The sequence below is a fragment of the Pneumocystis carinii genome (assembly GCF_001477545.1).
Source record: "Pneumocystis carinii B80 chromosome Unknown supercont1.10, whole genome shotgun sequence".
Taxonomy (NCBI): domain Eukaryota; kingdom Fungi; phylum Ascomycota; class Pneumocystomycetes; order Pneumocystales; family Pneumocystaceae; genus Pneumocystis; species Pneumocystis carinii.
Window position 1 is genome coordinate 189,786 of NW_017264722.1, and position 13,447 is coordinate 203,232.

General features: G+C 31.6%; 8 protein-coding genes across 8 annotated transcripts; 2 read left to right on the forward strand and 6 right to left on the reverse strand.

Moving 5' to 3' along the window:
- Positions 1-72: 72 nt before the first annotated feature.
- T552_02320 (hypothetical protein) lies at positions 73-726 on the reverse strand (the record flags this gene model as incomplete). The annotated part of the gene is made up of 3 exons (XM_018370867.1): positions 73-373; positions 426-503; positions 552-726. The coding sequence occupies 3 exons, from the start codon at positions 724-726 to the stop codon at positions 84-86; spliced, it is 543 nt and encodes a 180-aa protein (XP_018225379.1). The 3' UTR covers positions 73-83.
- Positions 727-1,302: 576 nt separating this feature from the next.
- On the reverse strand, positions 1,303-2,029 carry T552_02321 (hypothetical protein; the record flags this gene model as incomplete). The annotated part of the gene is made up of 4 exons (XM_018370868.1): positions 1,767-2,029; positions 1,603-1,723; positions 1,434-1,554; positions 1,303-1,383 (listed from the first exon to the last, which is right to left on the reverse strand). The coding sequence occupies exons 1-4, from the start codon at positions 1,999-2,001 to the stop codon at positions 1,303-1,305; spliced, it is 558 nt and encodes a 185-aa protein (XP_018225380.1). The 5' UTR covers positions 2,002-2,029.
- Positions 2,030-2,472: 443 nt separating this feature from the next.
- On the reverse strand, positions 2,473-6,567 carry T552_02322 (hypothetical protein). Its single transcript, XM_018370869.1, has 6 exons — positions 6,534-6,567; positions 5,212-6,481; positions 5,054-5,163; positions 3,988-4,991; positions 3,835-3,928; positions 2,473-3,790 (listed from the first exon to the last, which is right to left on the reverse strand). The coding sequence occupies exons 2-6, from the start codon at positions 6,467-6,469 to the stop codon at positions 2,519-2,521; spliced, it is 3,738 nt and encodes a 1,245-aa protein (XP_018225381.1). The 5' UTR covers positions 6,470-6,481; positions 6,534-6,567; the 3' UTR covers positions 2,473-2,518.
- A 734-nt stretch (positions 6,568-7,301) lies between these two features.
- Positions 7,302-7,559, reverse strand: T552_02323 (hypothetical protein; the record flags this gene model as incomplete). The annotated part of the gene is made up of 1 exon (XM_018370870.1): positions 7,302-7,559. The coding sequence occupies one exon, from the start codon at positions 7,557-7,559 to the stop codon at positions 7,302-7,304; it is 258 nt and encodes an 85-aa protein (XP_018225382.1).
- Positions 7,560-7,928: 369 nt separating this feature from the next.
- On the forward strand, positions 7,929-8,455 carry T552_02324 (hypothetical protein). The gene is made up of 3 exons (XM_018370871.1): positions 7,929-8,260; positions 8,307-8,348; positions 8,392-8,455. The coding sequence occupies exons 1-3, from the start codon at positions 7,980-7,982 to the stop codon at positions 8,408-8,410; spliced, it is 342 nt and encodes a 113-aa protein (XP_018225383.1). The 5' UTR covers positions 7,929-7,979; the 3' UTR covers positions 8,411-8,455.
- A 69-nt stretch (positions 8,456-8,524) lies between these two features.
- On the forward strand, positions 8,525-9,339 carry T552_02325 (hypothetical protein). Its single transcript, XM_018370872.1, has 2 exons — positions 8,525-8,685; positions 8,726-9,339. Exons 1-2 carry the CDS (start codon positions 8,571-8,573, stop codon positions 9,292-9,294), a joined length of 684 nt encoding a protein of 227 aa, XP_018225384.1. The 5' UTR covers positions 8,525-8,570; the 3' UTR covers positions 9,295-9,339.
- A 1,044-nt stretch (positions 9,340-10,383) lies between these two features.
- Positions 10,384-11,039, reverse strand: T552_02326 (hypothetical protein). Its single transcript, XM_018370873.1, has one exon. The coding sequence runs from the start codon at positions 10,994-10,996 to the stop codon at positions 10,430-10,432; it is 567 nt and encodes a 188-aa protein (XP_018225385.1). The 5' UTR covers positions 10,997-11,039; the 3' UTR covers positions 10,384-10,429.
- Positions 11,040-11,460: 421 nt separating this feature from the next.
- On the reverse strand, positions 11,461-13,425 carry T552_02327 (hypothetical protein). Its single transcript, XM_018370874.1, has 7 exons — positions 13,151-13,425; positions 13,029-13,108; positions 12,560-12,985; positions 12,193-12,513; positions 11,986-12,141; positions 11,570-11,944; positions 11,461-11,505 (listed from the first exon to the last, which is right to left on the reverse strand). The coding sequence occupies exons 2-7, from the start codon at positions 13,071-13,073 to the stop codon at positions 11,467-11,469; spliced, it is 1,362 nt and encodes a 453-aa protein (XP_018225386.1). The 5' UTR covers positions 13,074-13,108; positions 13,151-13,425; the 3' UTR covers positions 11,461-11,466.
- Between the last annotated feature and the right edge of the window lie 22 nt (positions 13,426-13,447).

Below are 13,447 nucleotides of genomic sequence, written 5' to 3' on the forward strand. Positions count from 1 at the left end.
TTGTTATTTTTGTCCAAGAAAAATTTAAATAAATGATTTTTATATAGATAATATTGTTTATCCAGTGTCCTCCTCTATTTTTGTTACTGAATGAATCTAGAAAAAGGCATTAAAATTGGTTTAATACTGAAAAATTGTAAATTTACAATATTAGCTAAATTGATCCATTCCTTTAGAGTCCTAATACATGTTCTAAATTCTGAATCATAATTTGGAATTTGTTTCCAAATATTAAAGGCTGAAAAAGAGCCTATTTGGTGCCATTTTTTAGTTGGCACTGTTATATTATTTAAACATGTATTATTTATACAACAATCATCATTTAATTGTTCAAAATCTTGTGAAACATGATCATCCGTATCATATATAACACCTAAAATACTAAATACTCCTGTATATTTCGAGTATTGTGCTTAAAAGTCTACCTTCGTATGTTGATGGAAGAATAAATGAGTTTCCTTCTAAACCATGGCCACGAAAAGTTGCATAATAAGTAGAATTATCTACTTAATGATAAGATATGTTGTTATTATAAGAAATCTGTTGAAAACCTGGCATAGATCTTATATTAAAATATTTTGAAACATCTGCAGGTCCATCCCAGTGAATTTGACAGGGTAAAAGATGTACTTTAGAATCATTAGATATTTCATGAGATGAAGAATGTTTTTTAGATGATTTTGATGTATTTTTTTCCAAAATAATTCTGACAATTTCTTGATTCATTATTTTATAGATGTCGAAAAGTATAAAAGCTTTCTAAGTTGAAATAACCTTGTATATATTGAAAAAAAATATGAGAAACAGTATTTTATAGTCGTAGCATTATTTCTTTTGTTTTTATAGTCCTTTTTATTCATGTAATATAATTCTTTTTTATATAAATGATTTTTTGAAATTTTGTATTTAAATCATCTTTTTATTTTCTTGAAAAAGATACAGTATTTCGTTATTAGATATGATATTCCATGTTGTTGTATGTTTTGAAACAAAAAAATCTTTGAAGAAATTAAAGAATCATATTTTTTTTCTGATAAATAAGATAATAAAAATAGAAAGAATTATAATCCTATAGATCCAGCTATAGAAGATATAGAATACCATGTAATAAATGATTCCTTTCTTTTATATGAATAAAAAGTGTTGTTTATCGTTTGAAAAAACAAGCTGATCATATTTACTATCTATTTCATATTATTGAGATTAATTGTAGAATTATTTAATATTAAAGTAAAGAATTAAAATACGCTTTGGTTTTGTTTGAATGATTAGAAAAATCAATAATCCTTTATCTTTTTAGATTTAATGAATGAGAAATGATACACGATCCATTTCAGATTTGTATTTTCTATAAAGAAGCATTGCTACTTTTGCATCTTCAACCTATACATTGATTATAGATTAGTTATTGAGAAAAAATAATATATATTAACAACCGAAGAATGTGTCTTATCTTGAATAGTTATGTTTAAGATTTCTTTAGCCAATTTTTTCAATGATGGTGTTCTTCCCTTAGAATATGCTTTAAATGGCTTAAATCTACTTGTATCCCTACTGTAATACCTTGTTATCATTATTATTTAATAAAAATTGGTTTTTTACATGTCTTTTCTTGGATGTGATAAAAAAAGTACATTAAGATCATTTTTTATTGCATGACCAATAAGTATTTTATTTTTTAATATCTCTGAAACCTTTTTCTGAACCTCTTCAAAGCTAGGCGCTATTTTTTATGTCAAAAATACTCTTGATCTTGCTTTTTTTACCATTTTCTAGATCAGAACGAGTAATACCATTAATCCAAGTTTTGTAATCTATCACCCGTTCCTTCGGCTTAACAAACGTGTCTAAAATCACATTTCCATAGTAATTGACAATGCTAATTCTTGCTAAAACTCTGTCCTTCCTGTCACTTGGTCCTACTTGAACCATTTCACAATCTAAAGCAATATAACGCCCAATTCTGTTCTGATAAGTAAATACCAATATTATTTCATTCATAAACCGTGTTTTTTGTGTATTATTTATCTCTTTTTTCGACTCAACTATACATCCTTTTGATGGGCTTTTTTCCCCCAAAAAAAGCGGTTTTAAAGAGGAAAAAAAGGTCTCCGGGGATTCTTTTATCCTTATTTTATCATTAAACCCTTTATTTCTTTGTTTTTATCAGTTTTTCCAGAGAAATTTCATCTTTTACATAAAACATACTGATTCGTCTTAATTAATGAGTTTTTCTCCGTTTTTTTTCGGATTTTTTTCCTTATACCTAAAGACTATTCAAAATTATGTTTATTTCTATTAAATTATCCTTAATTACTTGCCTTTTGGAGGCTTCTCCAGTTGCACGAAGGTCCATACTGGTCCTGCTGCATCGACCGTTATCGATAAGATAAAATAGATAAGATAAATATATAATATATATATATTTATCTTTATATTCATAAAATAAAGCTGAAATAAGTAGAATTTATTGAAAGACTAGACATATTAAAGGTCTTGAAGTATTTTTATATTATGATTATGAATTATAGATAGATGTTTGCTTGCTTTTCTGAAGTTTTTTGTATAAAAAAGTGCTAGATGGCTTTATTTTTATGTTCCTTGGACTTGTTTCTGGCAAATAGAGTCGAAGAGTGTCTATTTCTTGTTCATCATATAGCGTAATATCTATGGTATGTTGTGATGGTTCAAAATATTTTGGATTTTTTGGAGATTGACGTTCAGTATGAGTATGAGATGATGCAGGAAGGTTGACAAAAGGTTTTGTATCGTTTTCATCAATAATAGAAAGAGATGACATATTAAATGATTCATTAGAATGATTTAAAGAATGCAATGAAACGTTGATTGCGCTTTTTGGATATTTTTCAAATTCTAAAGGTGAAATGGTGGTTACTGAGAGACCGTCGATATAATTTTTTTGCGTTTTAGAGTTAGAAAGATAAGATGCAAATTTTTCATTATTTTGTGCGAAATTTCCTGCTCTGGCTAATTGTTCCATTACATCATCGAATGATCTTGTTGAAGGCCGTGTAGAATTGCGTGTAGAATTTGAACCATTTGATTCAAGATGAATCGAAGGAGCGGTGGGTGATGTTGGTGGGATCGTTGATGTTGTAGAAGCTGTTTTCGTGTTAGATAAACGTCTTAAGGGTTGTGTTGGTGCTGTCTGTGATGTTTGTGGACTTTGTGGTGAAGCATGAGGTTTGGTATTAGAACAATCGGTTTGAGTCGATTGGTCCGTGGTATTAGATGATTCTTTTGACGGTAATATATTTTGTTTTTCAAGGGATTCAGGAGCTGGTGAATCCGTTTCTTCCGTTTTAGAATGATTGTCTGATTGTTCCAGTTCGGTTTGAATGGCCGTAGGGAAAAAACGTGAAGACGTCCGTGAATGAGATGGGCTAGATTTGTTTGAATCATTATTGGCCGTTGATGGTTCTGATTCCTTCTTTTCTGATGAAAATAAAGGCGTATCTGATGAATCCTTGGATTCCTCTAAGGTCGGTGTATTATCTAAGGACGTACATGTTTTATCCGGATTTTTTTCAGGAATATTTGTATGCTCCTTTCTCCAGTTATCATTAATATTAGATTGATTAGATGTATGTAATGATTTCGAATATTTTTGCTTTGAATCTATAGGTGTTTGTTTATTAGCTTCTAGCGATTCCTCATTTTTTTCACTGTGCGACAATGGTTCTGAAGGAATGGTTAAAGGTTCTTTTTTCAATGTCGATTCTGACGTATTATCTACATTTGTTTCTGAAGAACGTGATTCATTCATGTTCTAGAAATGTCAAAAACCCATTCATCTCATTTTAATAATCATACCATTTCAGGTTGGTTCGGCTTAGGTATAACTTTATGTGTTTGTGTGATAGTTGTTTTTGTATGTGAATGAGATGAATTAAATAAATCCTTTTTCCTAACATTGTATTAGGTTTTAAACAAGATGAAAAAGAGAAAAAAATAGGATAGATATACCTTTCCTTCGGTTTACCAATTGTTTTTGAATCATTTGGATCCGGAGTAATGGATTCTTGTTGTTGTTGTTGTTGTTGTTGTTGAGATGAAACGGGTGCATTCGTAGATGTATCATTTTCTTTAGACGGCGTTGTTTCTGGAAGCTTTGGTTTTTGTGCAAGTTTTGCCAATTCTTCTGCTTTTTTCTTTGCTCGTTCTTGCTGCATTTTACGCTCCATTTCTTCCTCTTCACGTCTAAGACGTGCTTTTTCTTTTGCTTCTGTCATGATTGCCCTTTGATATGTTTCGATATCTTCAATCATAGGATCATAAGGTTGTGTAAAATGAGACAATGAAGATTTCACTGTGCTCGTTAATCCCATTGTTGTAGCTGAATGTTGAGGCAAATTTCGAGATGATATATCCGAATCTTCCGATAAGCCCTGAGATCTTCTCCTTGATTCATTACCAATAATTGAAAGGGGTTTATATGGTTTTGACTCGTATGTCTCTATGGTTTCCTCTTTCCTTAATTGAGTAGAAGCCCGATGACGAGATAGAAGAGATATGTTATATCCTACTCTTGCTTTATTTTCTGTGCTTGCCCTTCTCCCGGCTCTTCTACTGCCATTTTTCGTTGAATCATCTACTATATCAAACTTTCCTGTATTAACATTATATATTTGTGGTACAACTGATCGTTGCGAGTTCCATGTCCGATCGTAATGTTCTTCGCCGAATCGTTCTTCCTTCGAAATATGCTTATCACATGTTTCTTGTGATACCGTTGTCTCTGTGGTTTCTAATGTCTCTGTTGGTGTCCGTACCGTTGATTCTACCGATTCTGTCGGCTCTGTCTGTTCTGCTGGCTCTGTATGTGATGTCGGTGTAACAATTTGACCTTCCGATTCCACATTCGATTCCACTTGCACTGACGATGCCGTATGATCCTCATGTGGTAATGTAAACTTTGTACCATCGGCAAATTCAATCGTATCACTCCAATCCGTTTCATCATCATCCATCTATACACCATGTAAGTATATCGATCCCTCTTTCCCCGCCCCCAAATGATAAGGGGTTCTACCTCATCCCATTTCCCCGGCTTATCATCATCACTCGTTGCCGAAAGCCTATGTACAAGATGAATCCCATGCATCGAGGATAATTCTTCATCGGTATACTCACGAACAAGCGCTACAATTCACTTAACACATTCCAATTTCTGTACCATGTATAACATACGTTTCTTATTTCTGCCCCATACTGGTGCACTATTTTGACCAAGTCCTGATGTCTTCGGTGCCACCGATTTCCCATTCAATGATTTCATAGTTACACTTTCTTGATGTCCACCAAGACTATACGGTGCTGGTGACGATATTTTCGTTGTTAAACGAGGTTTTCCCGGGTTCGTTTGTGCCGTTGTCGATGTTGATGCCTGTAAAAATGATCCACGTCGTGCAAAAATCGCTCCTCCCTTTTCCATAGGCATTCCTGATGTTTTAATAACATTTGTAACCGGTGCAATAGGTGCCTTGTTTAAAAACTCTCGATTAATTGATGCCGATTTAAGCTTAGGTTTTTTAAACGCAAAAATATGTGGAACTGCTGAAACATTTGAAATACCGCATGTTTGATTCTCTCCTGATGTTCCTTCTCTTATCATTGTCTCTCCTACTGACCCTTCTAATGACTCTTCTCCTAATTTTCCCTTGTCTATATCCATCTCATTCTCTTTAACCTTAGACCTAGACCCTGGCCTAGACCTAGACCTAGACCTAGTTCTCGATCTTGACCTAACCCTTGATCTAGACCTTGACCTGGCCCTTGACCTAGACCTAGGTCCCGGCTTTTCTAACCCTAGCTCCGACCTAGACCTAACCCTCTCCTTACTCATTTCACCTATCATCTCTTCTCTCCCTAAATTAAACCCATTTTCCGCCTTTTCTAATACACTATTTCCTTCCTGTTTTACTTGTATATTCATAGAATTCTCTTTTTCCTCAAATATTCCCCTTTCCTCCTCTTTTATCTCATTTAATCCCACCGACGCTAATAACCCTATTTCTTTCTGCTCTTTTTCTACTTCTACTACTCCTTCCACTTCTTCTATCTCTTCTATTCCTTCCTGCTCTGTTTCTACCTTCTGTACTGCCTGTTTTGACTCTTCTAACCCTCTTTCCCTTAGCCCTCTTATTATCTCACTTTTTCCAGCCTGATTCGGCCTGCTCTCCTCTAATAACATACTAAATACCTCATCATCCACTATGCAATCCTCATATTCCTCTTCTAACCCCAACCCCTCGTATGTATGCGTGATATATGCGTCTGATGACTCATGTATCGTCTCAACCAATGCTTCCTCCGAATCTTCCTCTCTTCCAGTCCCTTCTAACGACTCCTGTAGAGCATTACTGTTCTTGATAGCGAAAGCTCTTAGTGTCCTGTTATCTTCCTTATCATCCGCTGTTTCTCCCGTAACATTGACATCTGACGTCATTCGCTGTAACAACTAACAATTGGTTAACCCTCATATCTAATCAGAGCCAAACCCTTGGCGTTACAAGATTCCCCGTTTTGCCGTATTTTTGCAGCAAATTTAGCGCTTTTCTTGAAACAAACGTGTTCTTCTACCAACGAAGTTCCGTCAACACTTTAGTAAAGATCACGTGATATACACGGGGGATCACGTGATATAAAATTAAGATGACGTGATATAAAAATACGATCACGTGATACATTTTTTAAATCACGTGATGAATTGAACGGGTCACGTGATGAATTAAATAAGTCACGTGGCTCGTTTGGGGTTGATTTTTATTTGAAATGTTGATTTGGGAGTTGATAAGGTTCAAGAGTTTACTGTTAGGGTTAGGGTTGGTGAGATGGTGAGATGAGTTGAGTGATTAGGGTTGGCGTTAGGGTTGGGGTTAGATGACATTATAGGGCTAGGGCTAGGGTTAGGGTTGGTGTTAGTAAAAGTCTTCATATAAGAGTTAAGAGTTGATTAAAGAGTTAACGAGTTGTAATAGGGTTAGTGCTAGGGCTAGGGTTACGCCCTTCTTAGGGTTACGCCCTTCTTAGGGTTACGCCCTTCTTAGGGTTAGGGCTACCACTTCTTTAGGTTTTGCTGTTTTTATAGATAAATATATTTAAAATGAAAATCTATCACTTCCTCTAAATATCCCCTTTATTCATGTATAGAATGTTTATGATAACCTAAATAATATGTTTTTTATATAGTTATATAAATAAATTAAGCTTACGTAAATGAAAATAATAATCTAATAAAAATATGTTAATATATATATATACATTCATTATAAATGTTTCTAACCCATAAAATATCCAAAGAGAATAATTCCACCAATTGCATGTAGAATAGGTTGACCTTTTCCTCGACCAGTAAAATATTTCTTTGTATAAGTTTCTAACCACTCATATGAGCTTAATACTGTTGGTGTAGAGCTTCGGGGGAGTCGTGCATAGAAATCGATGATACGACGAACACGTGACGTATTAGTAAGACTTAGAATAGGGGTTAATTTAGGTGGAATCCAATGACGAAGTGTATGTTGAGGTTTTGTCATATAAAAATATCTTTAATTTTAACTATTTCTGTAATATCTTTTGTGATATACGGATTGTATGCGTGTTGTATGCGTACTATATGCGTTATATATGCGTTATATATGCGTATTGTGCGTATAGCAGTGCTATTTTTCGAGACGTTTTTCCCTTCGAAGGATTCTTATAAAATACTTAAATATCGGTTGATTAGCTGAAATAAAAATAAAAACAAAAGTAATCTATTAATTTAAGAGAATTTAGGCGTATATCTTTGGAACGCGTATATTAAGCATATAATAAGCATATATTACATATATATTATACGAATATTACACATTATATATATATTACATATATATAACGCATATAGTACGCATACAACACGCATACAACACGCATACAACACGCATACACTGCATATATAACAGATATTACAGAGAATGGATAAATATATAACAAGATCTGTTCGTATCTTTCGTCCTACAAGAACTACTATGCAAGCAGGTGCTCGTCATCCTCAAATATGGCGTCTTGAATGGGATTTTACTTCTTCTCGTCATTGGGAAAATCCCGTAATGGGATGGACATCATCGGGTGATCCTCTTCAGGCAACTTATATTAACTTTCCTACTCTTGAAAGTGCTATTCGGTTCGCTGAAAAGCAGGGATATTCGTATCAAGTGGAACCTGATTCAACCCTTAGCAAGTTTGCTGTCAAAAGGTATGACCTAACCCTAACCCTTGACCTTAAATATAATGTATGGTAGTTATGCTGATAATTATCGGGTAGAAACTATGAATCCTTCCAAGTATGTTTTTACTAAATTATACGAGTTAATTGATTTTATTTAGAATATCTCATACTAAATAATGAAATCATGTGATTGTTTTAAGTGAAGGAGAGAAAAGGTATTGCGGGACACGCGTGTGTAAATAGGGTGTTGCAGGACACTCGTGTGTAAATAAAATACTATGGGACACCCGTGTGTGAATATAATATTACGAGTGGTTCGAGAGGAGACTAATTTTTCATGTCTCAAGAAACGTCTCAACAAGCATTAAGTTTAGCACGTCTACTTCGTCATCAGAGTTCATTGAAGCATCGTTCGGGTGTTTTAGATGGCAAGAGACTAGATTTTTTTAAAGGTTTAAATATTTTTTATTTTTGTGTTTTTTAATGATTTAGCTAAATATGTTTTCCGTTTTTTTGAATCAGCATTTTATGTTAAAAAAGCAAAGAAAACAACATCATTACCGTCAATTAAGGCAGAAGAAGATGTAATAAAAATTATTCGTTTATTACTTGATCATGCTTTAATTCAAAGGGTTGATAAATTATCATCTCGTAAAGATCGAAGAGGTATTCGTTCATATCGTTTACAAACATCGGCATCTCAAGAGGAAATAACGCAAGATGCTTATTATGCATGGTTTTACGATTTTGTTCCTATGAGTACATTTTTTCTTGGTTTAGGTACTCTTATTCTTATTTTAATAATTATTGTGTATCCTCTTTGGCCGCCTAAAATGCGTCGAATTGTTTATTATTTAAGTTGGGCTGCATTAGGAGTGATTATTTTATTAATTGTTATTACTATTTTGCGTTTATTTTTTTACGTTATAACTACTACTATTTTGCCTCCGGGCATTTGGATCTTTCCAAATCTTTATGAAGATGTTGGATTTGTTGATAGTTTTAAACCCCTTTGGGATTGGCATCGAGGAAAACATAAAAAGATTAAGAAAAAAGAATAAAAAGAAATTATTATTATTATTATATAATAATGTCCTCTTATTCTTTTACCTTATTAAAATTCTTAAAATATTACAAAATCAATTTTCTATAGGAACATATATGGAAGTTTTTTTCGAGATATTTGTTATGAATTGTAATAATTTATTTTTCAAATACTCATAGATAAAGATATAAAGTAAAATTATGAGTTATTTGATTTAAAAATACTATTATATAAGGTTTATTCATAACATTAGGTATCTTAAATAAAAAATAATAAAAGTGTGGCTCTTTGTATATTTCTGTTTTATTAAATGATGGCTTAAAAATTAATTTTATCCTTTAATTTTTCTGATAATTAAAATATCTTTAAAATCTCTATTATTATATAGATTATATTGTCTAAGTGTGCCCTATATTAATACAAATAATTCCTTTCTATCTTTATTAAGGATAGAAATTAGTTTATTTGATCTATTTAATTATATAAATTAATGAAATACATAACCCTCTCTTCTTGATGAGAAAAATGGAGCTGTTGATATAAGATGTAGGAACTTGATTGCCAAAGAAATGAGTATATGAAAGAGAAATAATCTTAAATATAAGGATTAGAAATAAAGTTGTGATCTTTTAGAAAAAAGTTCAAATTTTGAATCGTTAATATATGTTTCTGGATCGTTAACCTAGTTTCTTAAGGATTTAATAGTTTTAGTGTAATTATTTGTTTTTTTCCGATTTTCTTTTGTTTAATCTTTTGAAAAATATAAAAAAAACTAAATAAATTGTTTTGAAATATTTAAAAAACGTCCTCTTGTTTTTATTAAGAAAAAACATGTGTTTTTGTCATTTTAAACCAGTCCTAAAGTTTTCCTGAACCAATGGATATTTTTTACTGTCTTCCTAGCCATCTTTATTTAAAAAAAATATATCAAGTCATTCTGATGAAATTAAATGAGATAATTATAACGTCCTGCTTCCAAAATAAAAAACTGTTCACTTGCAATTCCTTTTTTCCTCTTAGTATATTGTTTTTATTATATTATTAGAAAGATATATCATCTAGTTGATTTTTAAAGATAAAATACTGTTATGATAATGTATTTTTTTGTCATTAGCACTTTTAATAATTCAGAAAGAGTTTTTATAAGAACTTTAACTTCTTTTTATTACTTCTTTCTCCATAGGTTCCCAATAAAAAACATTTGCTTTCATACCAATTCCACTCATTGAATGTTTTTTTAAATATGCAAGCCAAATCTCAACCACACGTGGATGCCCATCTTTTATCGTAATAAGACGCTTATGTGTAATGCGTTCAAAGTTTTCTTTAGTCTTTGTATGTATAAAAGGACCTTTTGGAACAGTCCAGCGTTCAATTCTCTTAGGTAATGGCACTGGTCCAGATGCAGAAAGTCCTAAATAATATGCTACCCTCATAGAAAAGTCTGCAAAGAATGCTAGACGAGGAATTTCAAAGCTTCTCATCTGTAATGAACATGTAGTAATTCCATAACGTGCTGGATGACGAAGAGGTTCAAGATATGCTGCTTGAACATTCTTAGGAAGCTTCGATATATCTTTAATAGATAAAGATGTTCCAGAGGCTTTTGTTTGTTGTATTTTATTATCTTTTACTAGATATATGGTTCTTCTAGCATGTAAAATGTTTAATAAATCGACTGTTTTATCCATATAGTTTTTTCTGATAATTCCCATCATCTTGTTAATATTATCCGTGTATATTGAACTACTTAATACACTTGATATGTGTATTTTATTCAAAATATACATTTTTATATGATCCGTCAGTTTATTGTTTGTGTTGTATTTTTAAAAAATATTCATAAAAAATCATAAAAACATAGAATCCAACTTAAACAAATTATTCCGTTAATCTGGTTGATTGATGTTGTATTTATCTTATGTATTATTTCAATTAAAAAATATGATATTGAATTTTCGATTCCGAGATTTGATGCTAATATAATCAAATTATAGTATAAAAATATGCAAGAATGCCTATCTTCAGTTTATTTCTTATTCTTTCTTATACCTCTGATAATATATTTTTTTATATATGAATATTTTATGATTTGTAAATTAAATAGTTTTGAAGTAGTTATTGATGTGTTGATATATTTCATAAATTCCCTAAAAATAATAAGATCTCTGTCCAATGTTATTTTGTTTTATTTATTTGTTTCTGTAGTGTTAAAACGTTTCAATTGCTAATATGTAGTTAGTTTATTTTAAGATAATGAAATATAATGATTAAAGAAATGTTAATTTTACCTGTAAAAAGGATTTACTGTTATGAATATGATCACTTGCAAGAATAATACGAACACCTGGTATATAAAGATTAATTTCATGAACAATTCTTGCTTCAGTATAAGTTGTACCGCCAATCATGTAGACAATGATATCCTGAGGCTTTTCTTTTAACATAGTATTTTCTTCAATACAAGGATGAGTTTGTTCCCGTAGACGGCCTTTAATTAGAGATAAAAGAATGTTTTGTAAACGAGGTCGATGTTGTGTATATACATTTTCAACGTCGTTTGATCCATTAAACCCACTTCTTGCTCTTGAAAAGATGCTTTCTAATTCGTATAAGTTGTCTAGTCGTTTACTTGATCCAGCATATTCAAGAAGTGTATTAATGATCTTTAATTCTTAGAAATATTTAAATAAAAGAAAATAATTACAGAAAGTTCCTTTGGTGTTACGCCAGCTTGTGCCAATGATAATAAAAGAGATGAAAGTACGTTATTTCTGTTTTTTTCATAGCGCAAAGCATAAAGAAGTACTAGTCGAATCTTGTTATTGTTTGAAATTGGGCTTTGAATAAGTTTTTGCAAAATCTAAAAATTATACAAGTAAGAATTCGTCTTTCTATAAGTTTTTATCCTTACTTTTAAATCTGCTGAGTGGGAATCGTTACATGCTAAGTTTTGTTCCAGTTCACTAACCTCTAATAAGGATTCCTTATTCACTCGAGTACTAAGTTCACTCATTAATATCACATGCTTACTAACATTTCCTGATAATTGCCGGAATTCTGGGTATTCTTCAATAAATCGCTTGATATCCGATACATTTTGAATTTCAATATTCGATTTCGTTTTTGAATGATAATGATCCACATATTCTTTAATACGTGTACCTAAATCCCCAAAATTTAAGTACATATTTTCCTTAAAAAATGTATCCTTCTCAGGAGATAAAATAATTTCCTGTAAAAACGTTTATCGGCTTCGTCTTGAGTAATTGTATCCATACTTTAAGTTTTTTTTCATATATCATATTTGAAATATCAACACATCCATTCTCAATCCCTACTAATTCATGAACCATTGCTTCATATGTCCATTGAGTTAATAATGGCGTCACTGGATCGTTGCAACGATCTAATATCAAAAGAATTGGTGCTGTATCCATACGATAAAAATTAAACAATTGCTCCTCTTCTTCCATCTTATTTTTCACTTCATTACCAAGAACTTTTGCCATATTACTGTTCTTTTCATACCGTATAATTGGCTTCTTTTTCAATGATAACAGTATAGATATCAGTCCGTCACGTGACTTTTGTAAAGCTATTGAATCCCATGTATCCCATCTATTATTCCAAAGATTATGTGTTGAAATAGGTAAATAAAGAGCTGCTAAATCAGAATGAACTGCTAAATAATCTGAAAAAATCTCCTTATATATTTTAGTTAAGGTTTATTCATATTTAAAGTATAACCTGTAATGATTGTACAACTTCATGATCATCTGATGCTGCCAACATTTCTAGATAGTTTTTTCTAAGAATATTTGTAAAATCTCCTGTTTTTAGAACAATTCATACATTTTTTTTCATCTTACAAACAAAATAACGTCCATATTTTGGTGAACGTAGTTCTTCTGATAAATATTGTACCGATTCAAGGCACGGTTGAATAACACAAATACACGTTAAATGACGTACATTTTCCCTTCTAGAGTTCTCAAGACGGCTATCATTTATATTATTATTTTGCCATATATATCTCTCTTCACTTTCTCAATCAAATAAATTTCTTTACCCAAAAGAAATGATTTAGTCGTCGCCATAGACATCATTGGTGTCTATAAACCTCTCAAAATCAGTTGTCTCTTCCATAAAACATGTATATTTTATTT